Raw genomic sequence first — 18,972 nt, 5'->3', positions numbered from 1 at the left:
AAGTGGGAACAGGTTACTGAGTTGGATGATCAGCTATGATCATAATGAATGGCGGAGCAGGTTCGAAGGGCCGAATGGCCTACTCCTGCTCCATTTTCTATGTTTCTATTCTCATCTCCCCTCTAATTTTTCTACCAATCACTTTAAAGCTATGCCCCCTCCTCTTTGACCTCTCTGCTAAGGTGATTAGACCCTTCACCTCCACTCTATCCAGGCCCCTCAAAATTTTGTACATTTCATTTATACAAAGTGTGTGCACAAATGGGCTTGATGGGTCAACTGTGTTCCAAATCAGATAACCAGACAGTGGAGGATAGAACTGAAGCCTAGTCTTTGTACACTTACAAACTTTTATTTATAGAGACACACATTATATATTATTCAACTTCAACCATCTGCCTGCTTCTATATATATGAGCGCAGGTGAGTCCCCAATTAATAATGCCCACCACCTGAATACAATTAACCCCCAATTGATACACAATTAACAAAATGGCTTACTCCAGTTACAGTGCATCAGTCACTATCATAAAAATCAGAATCCAAGTGCCTACAGATCATAATATAGTTGACAATGATTGGCTTCAATATTCTATCCAACCCCCTTCCTTAAGTGTTGTCAGGGACTCTCTGCTACCAGAATTGAAGGAGCAAAAATGTGAAGCCTAGTTTTTTTTAAAAAGTCTACAAATCTACAGGTAATCAGGAGGGATTTCCATGCTTAAGTGTTATGAACAGAATACTGAACATCTCACCAAGTATTATAGGTCTGACTAGCACCCATTTGATTATGCTAAATTTATTTGTGATGAAAACCACACCTGCCAAGAATGAGGCATATTAATTTCATCATATGGAACATTAATTTTAAACTCTTACTGGACTGAAAACATGGCTGCACCTGCATTCTAAAAGGACAGTGGCTCGAAACATTTGCATTCTAAAAGACAGTTGCCTGGAGAAGATAATGGAACTGCCCCCGATTCAATTAACCAAATGGATTTTGATCAAAAGACATTGAATGTGCGAAAGTCATCATTCCAGACCCATACTGAGGGTGTCTACTAAGATAGAAAGAATCCACAAAACCTCGCCAGGCAGGTTGTTCCAAAAAAGGATCTGGTCACATAGCTGGCCTGCTAGCCCAGGTTTGGTTTGAATTGTGTTCACAGAACAGTTTGAAGACAAATTGCAACTGAACTTGGAGAGAGCATCTCTCCCTCTCTCTCTCTCTGTCTCTCTCTCTCACGAAAAGAAGAGACTGCAACTGGATTTCAAGAAGACAGCAGCTCCTTGTCTCTCTCTCTGTCCCCCTCTCACACAAAGACAGGGACCCACAGAAGAAACTAAGCCTTAAGACAGAAACCATCGAAACAAGTTTGAAAATATGCGCTGGGCCCCAACAAGATGGCAAGATTTAACTGCAGTCAAACACTTTACATCGAACTCAAAAGACAGTAAATGAACTCCAGCTATTGCTTCAAACCTTTCCCCTTGATTCTTTCTCCTTTTCCGTCTCTATCTGCGTGTGTGTTTCTTGCGTATGCATGCTAGCGTGGTTGCCTTGCATATTCGTAGTAGTTTTAACTGAGTTAGAGTTTTAAGATTAATAAACTTACACCTTTCTTGTTTAAATCTAAGAAAACCTGTCTGGTTGATTTCTTTGCCATTGCAATTGGAGAGCAGTGAACAAGGATTCACTGAGGGGAAGCTAAAAACATGGTGTATTAAAAATTAAACCATGTTACGGCCAAACCAGAAAAAGGCTGAGAGGGAACCCCTAGACCCCTTTCTCACCTGGTCGTAACATATTCCGAATTCATTGCTTATAATCCTGTTCCATTCATGAAATTAAAAAGTCTTTTGCATTAGAAAGAATTCATATCCATTGCGCATAATAACATGGTTCTAACTTTTATACTTAAGTTATCACTAAGATATCTAAGTTGAAAAATGAGTTTAGAATTTTTCAGTATAATAAATTCAGTTGCTATGAATAATTAATAGCATATCCATTTCTAGCTAATTTTAAAAACTGCGCATAAATTGCTCGGGAGTCAAATCTGCCAGCTCTGGGTCCTCATCTGTCCTTGCAGTAACCGTAGATCCCATCCCAAATCCTCAAAGGGTGTATCAACAGCGTTCACCTTGACAGAGGCCTGGAAAGTTTGAGTGACACCATGTTGCTCCAACGGGGCAGAGGAGGCCCAGGAAAGGCCACACAGATACAAAGCAGCCGAACATTGCATCCCCCAAAGGAGCTATTGGGTCATCTTTGAAGTTAATCACTCCCCATTGGGAACAATTTCCTGCTGAAATTTGGAGCCTCTGGCTACTCTATAATAATTATTTAGGAAGCTTTTCTCAGTAGTATAATTCTCAAGACATTCCTATTTACTTACAAGTGCAATTATTAGAAAAAAAAGTCAAATGAAATCTGTCAAGTTGTACTTTTAAGAAAGTGCTGCTTACAAAATTCTAATTTTAAATATTATTATGACTTATGCTAGGGTTACGTAATGGAAGCACTCCTGACCCTGGAATCAGGCATTGACAATTTGGCGGATTGTTTGAAAAACAATGATCTGTTAGCTGTTCTGTCTCGGTAAGATCTTTTACCCCTTACAGAACATTATGTGATGTCTTAATTGTATGGTATGATATTTCAAGAAAAATATTTTTGTTCCAAAGCTAAAGAAGCAGGACTCCAGGTGGATGCTTTACCACCCACTGCTTTGATCAAACACTGACTTCACAGAATTTCTTACACAATTAATTTAATATATTCAGATGCATGCAGGTAAGATCCCAACCCATATTGGATCTAATATTGGGATCACCAGAGTAGGTTGGAGAATAGGAAATAGCTGTTATAGGGCTGCTGACAATAGAATTTTGCAAAATTAAGAGGGATGCAGCCTCTTAAAAGTAAGTGGCCACATATATGGGAACAGAAATTTGTACAGCTTTTCTAAAGGCTATACTAACCAATATAATTTTTAAGCCTTTATAAGCACTTCATGAAATCTGGAAAAATTAAAATGCTTTTATAAAGGCTGCATAGATTAAAACATTGGCTACCAAAGAAGGTTATAGATTAAATAGATTAATGACTGATTATAAATTAGCGTAGACAGACACCTGGGACCAGGTCATGTCTGCATTTTTGTCCATTGCTTGGGAGGATCTAAAGCAGAGATAGCAGGTAAGGGATCATTGCTGCTGTTTTATCTATAAGAAAAAAATACCTTATTTTCTCATAGCTTTCACTGTTACTAAGTTATCTAACATTGTAAGAAAATTGGCTCTGCAGTTGGCTGTGTACTTGTTAAAGATCTGTGTGTTCCTCCAACAGTTTAAGGCTCTGTTACAGGATGTGAATCAGTTTAAGATAGTGAAGATTGTTTCTAGCAGCACTGTGTGGTTAGGACATTTTCCATAGTATGGATAGTGGACAGCCTGAACTTGGATAACGTGATATTTTCAAGTATAGTTTGAAAGCTGGAAATACCAAGCCATGCAGACATTCCTTCAAAGGATACTAATCAGTGTTGTACTTCAGATTACCAAAAATGGGAATAGGATAGGTAATTTAATTGATATGGCCCAAGGATTAAAAATTTCACAATATGTGTGCTTCCAATGGTTCAGCCACTCTAATCCAGTAAATACTGAGATAACAGTAGTAGGACTGTTGCAATTGGTCTCAGTGTTCCTGGTTAGGGAAGGGAGAATGGTGACAATTTGCATACATGACCATTTTTTTTTTCTTTTGTGGAAGGTGGCCTTTATACCCCAGGCCCCTTTTATATTTTCCATGTCGAGGGAGCCTTTATTGCTCAGGCCCCCTTTATATACATACTTATATTTTTAAAATAACTTTATTAAAAACAGAAATAAACAAAAACTCAAATTAAAATGCCATTTTCGGCGTCGACAATGCACTCCAGTCCCTGCAGTGCCCACCGGTCACGGAAGGCCTCAAGCGTACTGGCGGACATCGCATGCTCCTTCTCCAGGGACACCCGGGCGCGAACGTAACCACGGAAGAGGGGCAGGCAATCGGGGAGGACGGACCCCCCGACGGCCTGCAACCTGGACCTGTGAATTGCCACCTTGGCCAGGCCCAGGAGCAGACCGACGAGGAGATCCTCCTCCTGGCCCAAGCCCCTCTGCACCGGGTGCCCAAAGATCAGGAGCGTGGGACTGAAGTGCAGCCAGAATTTGAGGAGCAGCCCCTTCAGATACTCAAATAGGGGCTGCAACCTCGCACACTCCGTATATACGTGGAACACGGACTCGTCCAGGCCGCAGAAAGTACAGGCGGCCTGGGAGTCCGTGAACCTACTTAAAAGCCTATTGCACGGGACTGCTCTGTGCAGCACCCTCCACCCCAGGTCCCCGATGTAAAGGGGGAGGACTCCCGCATAGAGAGATCTCCATCGGGGTTTCCCCTTGCCGCCAGATGGCAACGCGGACCGCCAGGGCGTGTCCGGCCGGCTGACGAGGGCGAGGAAGTGGAGAGTGTGCAGGGCCATACTTGACCATTATGCAGTGGCGACGGATGGACAGACACTGTGAGCAGGCTCGCACATGGATAATGGCCACTTCAGTGAGGCATTGGGGAGCATGCAGCATCAGTGGAATTGTACTCCATGTCTTCAGGAAAGGAAAGGAAAGCAGAGAAAGGCAGACAAAAGTATCAATGAGGAAAAAGAAAATAATATTGCAGGCTATTCCTGGCTACATGGATATCATTTGAGATTTGCTTCATCGTTGCCAGGAATATATTTAACAGCATCATCCCTTGTTATCAACATATTTTACCTTAGAAGACTCAAACATTTAACATTTGTTCTATTTTAACATAGAATTGGATAGCAAACAAATCCTATGTTGGTGTATAATGCTATTATGTAATATAGAAAATTTTACAGTACAGAAGGAGTTCAGTCAGCCCATCCGACCTGTGCCAGCATTTTGAAAGAGTGATCCAGTTAGCTTATTCCCCAATCTTTCCCATGCTCTTTTAAGTTTTATTTTGCAAATAGTTATCCACTCATGACTTGATAGACCAAATGGCCTCCTTCTGTGCTGTAACTATGCTATGAAAGCTATAATGATTCTGTTTCTACTGCTGTTTCCAAAAAGGCATTCCATATCTTAGCAAGCCTCTGCATTAAAGAAAAATGTCGTAATCTCTCCCTTCATTCTTTTGTGGATGATTTGAAATCAATGCCCTCTAGTTACCAACTCTCTGTCCAGTGAAAATAGTTTTTTCCAATTTACTTTAACAAAATCTTACATAACTTTGAATCCCTCCATTAGATCACCTCTTAGCCTTCTTTGTTCCAATGTAAAGAGCTCCAATTTCTCTCGTCTTTCATAATTAGAGTTTTTCAGCCCTGGAACCATCTTAGTTGAATTCCTTTTCCATGTGTGTGATATCCTTCCAATAGTAAGGCACCTGAAATTGGCTGCAATATGTTATAGAACCTAGATCTTAAGAAATAAGTTTAAGTATCAACACCCTTTTAAAAATTCAGTTATGGAAGAAGTATAATTAAATAGTTGCTTGGTAGTATAGAAATTGAGTATTGCTTATCAGGCTAGATGCAAGAATGCCAAATTTCAAAGGGAGCAACAATTTATACTGCATGAGAAAAGGGTGCTGATTCTTTGCCGAGTCAACTCTGATTAGTTGAGGCGTTGCCATAGAGAATGCATCAGGGAACTATTGCTGTCCGCACTTTTGTTTAATTTTAAAAAGGCACAATGCTTGGACATGTTCCTTTTGCCTGCAGAGGACAGGTTCCTGCATAAGTATATATGTAGTTTCTAGCAAGCGTAAGTGAGCCACATTGTGAGCCCGACTGATAATCTTATATTGGTTGTTACTGTAACTCTTAGCACACTCGGGATTGTTCAGTAAGTGCTGTCCAATCACATCTAACGTTAGATATTGTGTTCTGAGTCTTGGGGAGGTTGAGTAAAGTCAATCCTCTGCCTATTACGAATAGCCGAAGGGACGTGCTATTCGATACAATCTGCCAATTGTTGGGACGTACGGCCTACATACCTGGCATCGCACCAGCACTGGAATTCATATATCACATTACTCATTTGTGTGGTAGGCAGAACGTCTTTTTGGCTTGACGGCAGCATCCTGTTAATGGAAATTACCACTTACGTTGCTACTGCATAGTAGCAATGTGAAATGGCTAGCTTCACCTGTTGGTCAAATTTTTGAGATACCCTTGATAGGCTAGTTGAGAAATCCGTTAATGGATTCTCTACTATTGTCTACTGCAAGCCTACCTTCACTGGTCAATATACGCGTTGGGATTCCTACAGCTCCACACACTATAAGATTGGCCTTACCATCAATCTCCTAAATACGGCCCGAGCCAATTGCTCACTGTACAATCTTAACGCTGAGATAGGGTGCATCAAAGCTATCCAACAGGATAATATCTACCCCAATCTGATCATTTCTCATGAATGGGCCTGAGGCTGCCATTTTCAGACCTGAAAAGTGCCCAGTCTACCTCAAATTACCCTGGAAGGGTAATGTATCTCAAAAATATATCTCTCAAATATAATTAACCCCAATTTTTTAACTGTTTCCCTTAATTTTTAACAAAAGCATTGTTTATACCATCAATATTCACTATTTAATCCAGAGGAGAGGCTTAGAGGAGCAACAAAGCAAAATAATATGAGGGAGCTAAATTAACTTCTGTAGAGCTACAGGCAAGATCAAGAGAAGTGAGGGGGAAAAAGTGCCTGCTTTAGCCATAACTCTTTTAAAAGAGGTCCTGTTGATACAATTAATTCTTTCAGCTTTGCCAAGTTAAAACACATAACAGAGATTTACTTACTATGAACATATATAATGGAGGTGTAAATAAGGAATATTTTATCAATCAGAATTGCTTAATGCACATAGAAGTAATTCTGAATGTATTATGCTGTATTAATTTCTTATTTTGCTTTTATCAGGTCATCCTCTCCTGATTTTATGATGAATATCAAACTGGCATCAAGCCGGAAGAGCACTGGGCAGCTAAATCTAACATCGGGCATATTGAACAGTGGTGGAATTACTGCCGAACGCAGTAGACATCAGAGGAGCTTTTCTGTACCAAAGAAGTTTGGTGTTTCAGACAGATCTTCTGATCCTCCACGTAGTGCTACATTGGACAAAATCCAGGCAAATGGACAACAAGTCATTGTGTCGAAAACCCGGAGCTCATCCTCTCTTAAAGATAGCATAATTGACCCAACCAATATTAATAATCCCATGAATCTTTTGGCCACTATTTTCTGGTCTGCTGTAGCACTAATGGAGTCAGATTTTGAGTTTGAATATCAAATGGCACAGCGATTGTTAACTAAACTTCTGATTCATCTCCCTTTGGATAAGACTGAAACTAGGGAAAAACTTGAAAAACTACAAGGGCAACTGAAATGGACAAACTTCTCAGGGTTACAGCAGCTATTGCTAAAAGGATTTACTTCCTTATCCACCACAGACCTAACTCTACAGCTCTTTAGCCAACTGACTCCTGTTTCTCGAATACCAGTGATAGATTTGACTCAGGCAATAGGTAAATGCATGGAATAATTGCAATCATGAAACAGTACTATAGAACTCCATCGAAAATGGTTTTGGCCTTTTATAGTGAAGTAACTTTTATTTGAGTGTTTTTAATTTTTACTAATTCATTAAAGGAATACTCTAAGTCATATTTAAGTAAGGCTTATTTTCCTATCAAATGACTGAGACATGAAATATTGGGTTTAACATCTCAGTTAGGCAATGGAGATGCTAGGTCTAATTTTCTTATTTAAATATGAAATAGTGATTTTAGTAGTGAATAAGACGGCTGTTAACTGGGTAAGAGCAAATCCAATTAATTGTATTCACAGTGCATTTTCCAATTAATTGTATGGTATGCATACATGGGAGGAAAGTGGGTATAAGTCACATACATAAGAGGACTAAATACAAATAATAACCTATCATGGTTGCCATAATCTTTTCCAGAGGAAAACTGGGACAAACAGAAGGTTTGGACATATAAGCAGAATGCTAATTGCATAACTGGGAGATAGTGGGCTGAATTTTACACTGACGTGGGGGTCATGGTGGGGGGCGTAGAATACCTCCAGGAGAGGCCCGCCATGGTCCTCGACGCCGGGAAGGCTCGGCCCAATATTGTCGATGGTGGCGAGGCCTCGTGGCAGCCCCCCGCCGCTCAGCGACGGGAGCCTCATTTAAGTATGTAAATTAATTTAAATAAACAAATTAAGTACCTTTATGCTGCAGTCATCTGTCCCGGTGCGATATTCGTGACAGTGGCTGGCACTCCCGCGCCTTCGATCTGAAACCAAACACTGGTGGGGAGCGGGGAGCAGGTAAATTTCTCAGTGTGGGGTGGGGGAAGCGGTGTCAGAGTCATATCATTGGTGTAGGGGATGGTGGGAAGGGTTAGGGTGTAAAGTTTATAAACTTTGGTGGGGGGGAGGATGGTCAGGTGCACAAGGTAAGTGTTTTGTGGGGGGAGATGGCAGGTAATTAACTCTCTGATTATTGGGGGGGGTGGGAGAGAGGCAAGATTAATTTATTTAATTTTTTAACATCCATTTCACATCAATGTATCTTTAAATATTAAAATGTAATGGTAGAACTTGGAGCCCTTTAAAAATGGCGTAAGTGCTTGCGCAAAGTCAGCTGACGCCATTTCCGGGGACGGATACCCCCCCCCCCTCCTCCACCACGACATTGGGTGGGTGGTCCACCCCGGCTATTTAAATGAGTCACCGCGTTTAATATTGCGATGGCTCCGCGATGTACGGCCTGCAAGGGTGGGCCGCCATTGTTTTCACCTGACGCCAATTTTGGTGGCAGGTCCATAAATTTCAGCCCAGTATCTGCAGGACTAGAAATGCTACTAAAAGTGCCTGCCAGAGAGTCATATCAAATTTCCGGCTCTCCTGAAAAGCACTTGTGAAAGATTGTGGGGATTTAAAATTAAACTTTAGCAGGAGCAGCAAATGGGCAGTAACAGATCGCCCTTCTATTATACATCCCACCTGAGTTTCTTTGCTGTTTAAGTTGATAGGAAGGAAAATTGGGTGAGTGTATATAGGGTTGCCATACAGTAAAGGCAGACATATTTTGCTAGATTTTCACAATTGTAATGTTTCCACATATATCAACATTTCTCCCACTCTATTTCATGCTTTTAAATTGGTGTTCACAGGCAATAGATTTTTGTGTGAAACTATCCCTGTTGAGACACCATAAGATTATGATTTCATGATAATATGAATTTATGATGCCACAGGACCAGATTTTTGTTGGGTGAGTTTTACACAAAATATCTGCTCTCTGTCTGCCTCTGACTAACAATTATGAAGCATAAAATATAGAAACAAGAACTGACTGAGAGCTGATAAACAGTGTTTCCACTAAGCCACACGAATGTATGGCAGCCTGAAAGATACCACACAGAAACAATTTTGTGCAGCCATGCAAAAAATTTAAAGGGATCACGCAATGTAAAGAACAGGCCATGCACAACAACTAAATTTTAAAGGGAACATTGCTGATAAGTGTAAAAATAATTTACCTTATATCCCATAGAAATAAGTGAAAATTCAGGTAATTTCCCTTTTAGGTTGGTGGACAAACCATCAAGCTACAGGGAGATTTTCTCTGTTGGCATTTGTAGTGAAATATTGCACCTATTGGGTATATAGAGACCTACAGTTTTGTTACAAATAAGAAGCAGAGGAAATTTTTTGTGTACATAAACAGCTTAGTTGTCAACTAAAAGTGCAGCAATATTGTTTAGGAACAAGCAAGTAGAAGCCCATTGCTGAAGAAATTATGATAACTGGACTGTTCTAAATTGTAAAATATTTAAATACATGACAATACTCCATCAAAAAGTTTTCAAAGTTTATTTTTTTCAAATTAAATTCTGTAACTAAGTTTGAGTTATTATTAGAGCTCAAGAAATTAGCTTTAGAAATTGATTGCAATGGAGTAGTAGTTCAATTCTCTTTCCATTATTTGGCTATTTCAGGATTCCCTTTGAATGTTCTCTGCCTCCTACCACATTTGATTCAGCACTTCGATAATCCTACCCAGTTCTGCAAGGACACTGCAGATCGGATAGCCCAGGTTTGTGTTTTAGGTAGCACATTTAGCAAGCAGAATTTTTTTTCACAATCATGTTTTAGAATCTATTAGAGTCTAATATTTTTGTATGACTTCCCTGTTAGGTCTGTATGGAAGAAAAGAATCCTAAGCTTTCCAACTTAGCACATGTAATGACTTTGTACAAGACCCACAGCTATACACGAGATTGTGCTACATGGGTTAATGTCGTTTGCCGTTACCTTCACGAGTCCTTTGCTGAAATCACTTTGAACCTGGTTACATACCTGGCAGAGGTGTGTGTAATATATATTCTTTGCTATTACTATTTTGTGTTCTTTACATCTACATTGTTCAGTATTGTGTTCAGAATTTATTTCAGCGTGAAAGGCAAAAACTGAAAAAGCTGGAAACATATCGCAAAACAGAGTTGAATGTTTTGAGTTTGTACTCTTCTTTAAAATAGTTCTGTCTGTCACTCCACAAGCATTGTGTGTTTCCAGCCTTTTCTATTTTTGTTGCAGATTTGCAATATTTTTCTCTTTATTTCTTCAAGCATGCTTGTTTAAATAATGAGTAGTAATGCAGAGTGTCCATCCAAACCTTAATTGATTGGAATTTGGCAGGTTTAGATTAATTTAGTCAGGTTTGGTATTTTGAATTCAACTGTATATTCTTTAAAGAAAAAGACTAATCTTTCACCGAGGAATAAAATTATGTACAGTGCATCAGTACTGCTGTTTTAGCTAAAATCCTGTTCTGATAGTGTTTATTGTATGATCAGCTACCACTAGCAGTTAAGACACGATGACAAGGTAAGTGCATATTATTTTTAATTTTAAAGTGTTTTTTTATCCCTATTGGTTTGATGGGAAGATAGTATTATGGACATGAGGAGTTGATGCATCCATCTGATCTATGAGGTTCTAGTGAGGGCAAATGCATGAAACCTTGTGGTAATGTGCATCTATTTTTTCCTGGTGTAATGGGGAGAGAAGTATACAGCTTCTGCCTAGTTACCCAACCAAACACTTTAATAGTGGTTTCATCCACATTAAGCATATGAAATGGTTGCAGATCTTATTCATTCTCCTTAGCAGAAGGGAAATTTCTCTTCTCTCATATAGCAATTGCCCTATGCCCAAAAGCATGAAGAATAACTTTCACTCTTGACTTTGCCCAGCCATAGAATTCAGTGTTCAGATTTAGTTTTGGAGGATCTGAACTGTGGATCTCTAAATGCATGGTTCAAATTTACTCAACTGAGTGCTCAAAAAGTTTTGATTTTATTCAGGAAAATACACAAGAGTAATTAAGGTAGATTTGATGTTTATATGCATGCATTCATCCAGTTTTGGCAATATTCAGCATTCAATAATTAGTATCTTGGCTTAATGGCATAATAAAAGGTTAAACCAACTTTGAAATGAGCTAATGAATGCTCTTTTGACCTAACAGCTGTTGGATAAAGGTCTTCCCAGCATGCAACAGTCATTACTGCAGATCATTCACAGTCTTCTAAGCCATGTAGATCTATCATCGATAGCTGTTAAGCAATTTAACATGGAAGTTCTGAAGATCATTGAAAAATTTATTCAGGTAAAGTATTAACCAACAAAGTTATAGTTTCTGCTGCTACCAATAGAGTCAGTTATAACTTGTATCAGCATTGTAAGTTTTACATGCAGTGAAACAGATTTATTGGCACCAACAATTTAGTGATACTTTAACACTCACTACTTAACAATTAAGGGCTTCTCATTGGCCGTTAACATGGATTTTATGCTGTTGGTTACAATAAATTATTCATTGGTGAGCACTGTTGCTTAACTGAATTAGAACTGTTGGACTCGAATCTTCTCCTTGTCACAATAGCAGTTGATCCTCGGCAGGATGGTACGTCTATCCACCTAATATCTGCACTTGACCCTGACCCACTTTCTACAACAAGAGTATTTACATACTTCAGGTAGATACCTGCACCATTTACAGTGATCACCTCAGACTGAGGAAGGAAATTCACTGTTGAGAATTGCCACAATGTAATTGGACCCAGCAGTTTCAGGGGATTACATAGGATATACAGCACAAACAGGCCATTTGGCCTAACCAGTCCATGCAGGTATTTATGCTGAAGAGATTTAAAACGTACCCTTTTTTAAAAAAAAAATAGACTCTGTCATCAATTGTAGTAGGGAAATTAGTCTTTTAAAGTTAAAATACCTGCCAGAATCCAAAGCCAACTTGCGTAGTTTCCTAGGATTCACAAATAGTTGATTGTATCTATATCACTTATTGAGACACTGTTCAGTAATGTCTTTTGGATACATAAATCAAAATAGCATTCGCTTTCTTAATATGAAAATATTAGGTGATTACCAATGTAGCATTGTGTATGTTGATACCCACTTCCCCACAAGTAGCCCATCATTCAATGGCCATCTAACTTTACTGAGTTCTTAAAAGAGTTTGAAGGCTCAGTGGCTAGCAGCTGGGCAATCTGGCCATTGTTTTGCAACCATGACTCATGATGATGTCACACAAACTACGCACTAAGATTGAGGTGATATAAAATTTCCTCCATGCCCGGACCAGGATGGTGATCAAGCAGAACAGTGCTCTGCATGTCATACAACACTGCAACTAATAGAGGCAGCCTCCCAATAATGAGCAGGCAGCGGTGCAAAAGGAGAATAAGGAGTGGCAACAACATCTGCCTCCTGAGAAAGGAGGACTAGTTGCATCACAAAAGCAGTGACGACACTTGATTGATGTCTTCTTCCTTTGAGCTTCTACACCTGGGCAGTTATACTGCTGGCCTCTAGAAATTTGTGTAGCCCCTGGCTGCCTGCCGGCATGCGGGTAGATGTGAGATAGGAGGTTCCGGGAGAATCTCGCGAGAAATCTGGAGCGGGGAGGCCTAAAGATTCTTTGTGGGGGCCAGAAAAGTATGCCTGCTCCTCCTGGCCTTAAAAAAGAAAGTAAAAAAAAAACTCACCTCAAATGTTCCCTTCTGGTCTTGGATCCTTTTTTTTAACTTTACCAGCAAGGAAAGTCCTAGCAGTTTCCTCGTTCAGTCGAGCATTAATATAGCAGTTAGATTCTGATTATGTCATTGGACCCTGATCTGCACGTGTCAGTGAAGATCCCATATCTTTGGGCAGGCAGGTTGACTGTCCATCCATTAGGGAAGGTAAGTAATCCTGGGCATTTTAACTGCAAGCCTGCACAGTTTCTCCTTGGAGCTAATTAAATAATAACAACTAGCACAAAACTCAGGAAAGCCTTAATGGAAGTTGAGCTTAAAAAAAAAAGGAATACTCGATAAGCCTATTTTTAACGTCTTTGGGTGTTTTATAGGCCGTACCACCTGCAGGTCTATCTGGGGCCTCATTCTTGCTAAGTATCATAGAACATAGAACAGTACAGTACAGGCCCTTCGGCCCACGATGTTGTGCTGAACCTTTAACCTACTCTAGGATCAAACTACCTACATACCCTTCATACTACTATCATCCATGTACCTATCCAAGAGTCGCTTAAATGTCCCTAATGTATCTGCTTCTACTACCACCGCTGGCAGTGCATTCCACGCACCCACCACTCTCTGTGTAAAGAACCTACCTCTGACATCTCCCCGAAACCTTCCTCCAATCACCTTAAAATTATGCCCCCTGGTGATAGCCCTTTCCACCCTGGGAAAAAGTCTCTGGCTATCCACTCTATCTATGCCTCTCATCATCTTGTACCCCTCTATCAAGTCACCTCTCCTTCTTCGCTCCAATGAGAAAAGCCCTAGCTCCCTCAACCTTTCTTCGTAAGACATGCCCTCCAGTCCAGGCAGCATCCTGGTAAATCTCCTCTGCACCCTCTCTAAAGCTTCCACATCCTTCCCATAATGAGGCGACCAGAACTGAACACAGTATTCCAAGTGTGGTCTAACCAGGGCCTTATAGAGCTGCAGCATAACCTCGCGGCTCTTAAACTCAATCCCCCTGTTAATGAAAGCCAACACACCATACGCTTTCTTAACAACCCTATCAACTTGGGTGGCAACTTTGAGCGTTCTATGGACATGGACCCCAAGATCCCTCTGTTCCTCCACACTACCAAGAATCCTGTCTTTAAGCCTGTATTCTGCATTCAAATTCGACCTTCCAAAATGAATCACTTCACACTTTTCCAGGTTGAACTCCATCTGCCACTTCTCAGCGCAGCTCTACATCCTGTCAAGGTCCCGTTGCAACCTACAACAGCCTGCCACACTATCCACAACTCCAGCAACCTTCGTGTCATCAGCAAACTTGCAAACCCAGCCTTCCACTTCCTCATCCAAGTCATTTATAAAAATCACAAAGAGCAGAAGTCCCAGAACAGATCCCTGCGGAACACCACTGGTCACCGAGCTCCAGGCTGAGTACTTTCCATCTACTAACACCCTCTGTCTTCCATGGGCCAGCCAATTCTGTATCCAGACAGCCAACCTTCCCTGTATCCCATGCCTCCTTACTTTCTGAATGAGCCCACCATGGGGAACCTTATTAAACGCCTTGCTAAAATCCATATACACCACATCCACTGCTCTTCCTTCATCAACGTGTTTTGTCACATCTTCAAAGAATTCAATAAGGCTTGTGAGGCATGACCTGCCCCTCACAAAGCCATGCTGACTGTCTCTATTCAAACTATGCTTTTCCAAATAATCATAAATCCTGTCTCTCAGAATCCTCTCCAATAATTTGCCCACTACCGACGTATGACTGACTGGTCTATAATTCCCAGGGTTATCCCTATTCCCTTTCTTGAACAAGGGAATAACATTTGCCACCCTCCAATCATCTGGTACTACTCCAGTGGACAGTGAGGACGCAAAGATCATCGCCAAAGGCGCGGCAATCTCTTCCCTCGCTTCCCGTAATATCCTTGGGTATATCCTGTCTGGCCCCAGGGACTTATCTGTCCTCATGTCTTTCAAAATTTCCAGCACATCCTCCCTCTTAACATCAACCTGTTCAAGCATATCAGCCTGTTTCACGCTGTCCTCACAAACGACCAGGTCCCTCTCACTAGTGAATACTGAAGCAAAGTATTCATTTAGGACCTCCCCTACCTCCTCCGACTCCAGGCACAAGTTCCCTCCACTATCCCTGATCGGCCCTACCCTCACCCTGGCCATCCTCTTGTTCCTCACATAAGTGTAGAATGCCTTGGGATTTTCCTTAATCCTACCCGCCAAGACTTTTTCATGTCCCCTTCTAGCTCTCCTAAGTCCATTCTTCAGTTCCTTCCTGGCTACCTTGTAATCCTCTAGAGCCCTGTCTGATCCTTGCTTCCTCAACCTTAAGTAAGCTTCCTTCTTCCTCTTGACTTGCTGTTCCACATCTCTTGTCATCCAAGGTTCCTTCACCTTACCATCCCTTCCTTGCCTCATTGGGACAAACCTATCCAGCAGTCGCAGCAAGTGCTCCCTAAACAACCTCCACATTTCTGTCGTGCATTTCCCTGAGAACATCTGTTCCCAATTTATGCTCCCCAGTTCCTCCCTAATAGCATTGTAATTTCCCCTCCCCCAATTAAATATTTTCCCATCCCGTCTGCTCCTGTCCCTCTCCATGACTATAGTAAAGGTCAGGGAGTTGTGATCACTATCACCGAAATGCTCTCCCACCGAGAAATCTGCCACCTGGCCTGGTTCGTTGCCAAGAACCAAATCCAACATAGCCTCCCCTCTAGTCGGCCTATCTACATATTGAGTCAGGAAACCTTCCTGGACACACCGGACAAAAACCACAGATGCTGGAGACTTTTAAGTCCAGCATAACCATAAGCCATAAAATAGCATAATGCCTTCCCACCCTCATGGTAATGAAGCTCCTGTCTGCTTTGGATAGAAACTTTAGACCCCCATTGCTAAAGGGGACTCAAACAGAGAAAAATACAGGGGTAAAAAGCCACACCACAGCTTGCTATGTGAACAATAAATGAAAATGGGCAAGCTGTCGATATTTGTACCAGTTTGGATTACAGACCTGGTTTTCATCTTTAGTTAACCATAAATATTTGAAAATAATTCACATTAGCTTTACCTTTACAGAGTCCTCACTGGAAGGAGGCTTTAAATATTCTTAAACTAGTCGTCTATCGATCTGCAAGTCTGGTCTTGCCATCTTGTCAACACAGTGACTCGTCTCAAGTAGATATGCATCGAATATGGAAAAATGCTTCAAAGGAATTGCCAGGGAAGACACTGGAGTTTCACTTTGACATTTCTGAGGTATTTTTTGTCCCTGAGCTACTCTTCTGACCCCATATCCTTTCTAGCACAAAGACTGCTTACTTCCACCTACATAACATCATCCAACTCTGCCCTGCCTCAGCCTTCTGCTACTGAAACATTCATCCATACCTTTGTCATCTGCAGACTTGACTATTCCAATTGTCTCCTGCTGGCCACTCATTTTCCTTCCACCATAAATTCATTTAAAACTCCCTTTTGTTGACCGACATCGGCTTCAGTCCATTAATACTTCCAATTTAAAATTCTCATCCTTGTGTTTAAATCCACTCTTGGTTTTGCTGTTCCCTCTATCTGTATTCTCCTCTAACCCTTCAATTTCCTCCCCCTACTGTGCAGAATGTTCCATTCCACCAACCCTGGCCTTATAACACCCTCCTCTCTTCGTCCCACTATTGGCAACCATGCCTTCAGTCATCTAAGTTCCACCCCTTGGAATTCCTTCCCTAAATCTCGTTGCCTCTCCGCATCCCTCTCTTCCTTTTAAGATCATCCTTAAAACCCACCTCTTTGAACAAGCACCCCTCCTATTATTCCATTTTCTGCCTTGACATCCATTTAGCCTCATCATAAATCTATGAAATGCTTTGTTTTTTTTACATTAAAGACATGATATAAATGCAAATTGTTGTATTTTATTGTTGTATTCCTTAGAGCTGTTCCTGCTCTGACATTGTTACTTCACCATAAGTGTGGTGGAAACCCTGTTTACACATTTTTCCATTTCCCACCCCAACAATCTTGTGGGTCTTTGAGTGAAATTAGCAGTTAGTGCTAATTAAGGACAATTTTGTACAGTTGGCTTTTGTGTTCCTCTTTCTTTAACACAAACACACCAATCACACAAACAAGAGTGAATCTAAAAGGTGGGTTCTTTAATTGAAGATGCTCGGTATACAGCAATACTAGTAAGGTAGGTTAGCATGTCTTATCTTTGGAGCTGCTTCCAGCAACTGCCTGGAGATCAATGGGTCTGTACATCACATCCTGTCTGGTGATGGACAGCCATTTTAAATATGCCCCTTAAAATAATACCACAACATGGGCCCATGGCCAATGGGAACAGGATTAAGATTACTCAAACTCATTTCATCCTTTTCTGTGTTTAATTAAACTTACTTATTACTGAAGGAAATAAAATTATCTCCAACATAAGTTATTATATGGAATAAATAGTTTTATCTGTGAGAGAGAGAAAGTTAAACAGAATAGAATTTTTTTTATCAAGCCTCTTTCTATAGAACTTAGAAAACATCTATTGCTATCTAAATGTCAATACAATGGGCTTAATAACTATAGTAGAAAGTTTTTAAAACAAAAACTGAATACGTGGGCTGGATTTTCATTATGGAGGCGGGAAACAGGAGGCTGGTCTTTGGGCTAGAAACCCACCTCCTGTGGGAAACTGATTCAGACTGCAACTTTCAAATGTGTAAGCCCTTAATCGATATGGAGCTGGGTTTCCTGTCCATTTAGAGCCAGTGGGATTGAAAATGGCAGTGAATCAGATCAAATATGGGACTCGTAGATTCCTACGGCAACCATCACTGAGGCTGCTTGTTGGCCTCAGAACGAGATCTGGCTTCCACAGCACCAGAGGGAAGTGAGATGTCACAGGGGAGCTGGAGGGCTGGCACTAGGAGCAGGGCAGACCCTCACTTAATCAATGCCAACCTTGATCTAATACTGGAGGCTGTGAAGGAGAGGAGGAAGATCGTTTTCTCACAGGGTAGCAGAAGGAGGCCACCTCAACGTGCAGCAGGGGCACCTCTCTGTTCAGTGTTATCCCCCTTTGCCCTCTCTTCCTCCTCCTCTCTTACCTCCTGCTCCTCCCCTGATGAGCTGTCTCCTTCCAGGGCTTCATTGTCCATATAAGACTCTGGAGGGCCATGTTATGGTGAGTGCAGCAGACCACCATAATGACCAAGACTCTTGCAGGAGGATACTGGAGAGCACCACCTGACCAGTCCAGGCACCAGAATTGCATCTTCAGAAAGCCAATGGCCTGCTGAATGGTTCTTTTGCTGAGCAGGTGGCGTTGGTTATTTCGCCTCTGTGCCTCTGTCTGGGGCTTCTGCAGAGAGGTCAGTAGCCATCTCTTCCAGGAATTTCTCTTGTTCCCTTTGATCCATCCATGCACTTTAGGGGATGGAGTGAAGTAACAAAGCAGCCTGGACTGGAGGGGGATGAAGGAGTCATGGCAGCTGCCAGGAAAGCAAGCACACACATAGAAGAAGCTCTTGTGTTTGCAGGCAGTTGGGCGTTGAGGGAGTCGGAGCCCTTCCTGTTGATGGATCTCACGGGCCGGTTGCTGGGTGCCTTGCTGGCCACGTGGATGCAAGCAATAATGCCCTGCACCTGGGTGAATCCAGCAATGCAGGCTGAACTCAATGCCCTCTGAGTCTGCACAGGCCCATCTGTGTCAAAGTGGGTGTAGTCCGCTGCTCTCCTGAAAATGGCATCCGTGACCTGCCTGATGGCCTAATGGGTTGCTGACTGCAAGATG

At 41.5% G+C, this 18,972-nt stretch overlaps 1 protein-coding gene across 5 annotated transcripts in view; it reads left to right on the top strand.

Annotated features, from left to right (window-relative positions):
• Window positions 1-18,972, top strand: part of LOC137371258 (protein furry homolog) — a 532,970-nt gene that overhangs the window by 422,031 nt on the left and 91,967 nt on the right. For all 5 annotated transcript variants that reach the window (XM_068033517.1, XM_068033516.1, XM_068033514.1 and 2 more), the window contains exons 43-48: window positions 2,511-2,605; window positions 7,003-7,610; window positions 10,098-10,195; window positions 10,297-10,467; window positions 11,630-11,770; window positions 16,266-16,445. In XM_068033517.1, coding sequence (XP_067889618.1) covers window positions 2,511-2,605; window positions 7,003-7,610; window positions 10,098-10,195; window positions 10,297-10,467; window positions 11,630-11,770; window positions 16,266-16,445 — 1,293 coding nt within the window. The remainder of the gene's footprint in view (window positions 1-2,510; window positions 2,606-7,002; window positions 7,611-10,097; window positions 10,196-10,296; window positions 10,468-11,629; window positions 11,771-16,265; window positions 16,446-18,972) is intronic.

Source organism: Heterodontus francisci, chromosome 6 (genome assembly GCF_036365525.1).
Source record: "Heterodontus francisci isolate sHetFra1 chromosome 6, sHetFra1.hap1, whole genome shotgun sequence".
Classification (NCBI taxonomy): Eukaryota; Metazoa; Chordata; class Chondrichthyes; order Heterodontiformes; family Heterodontidae; genus Heterodontus; species Heterodontus francisci.
The sequence above is the reverse complement of the archived record's forward strand: the minus strand, read 5'-3'. Positions and strand labels throughout refer to the sequence as shown.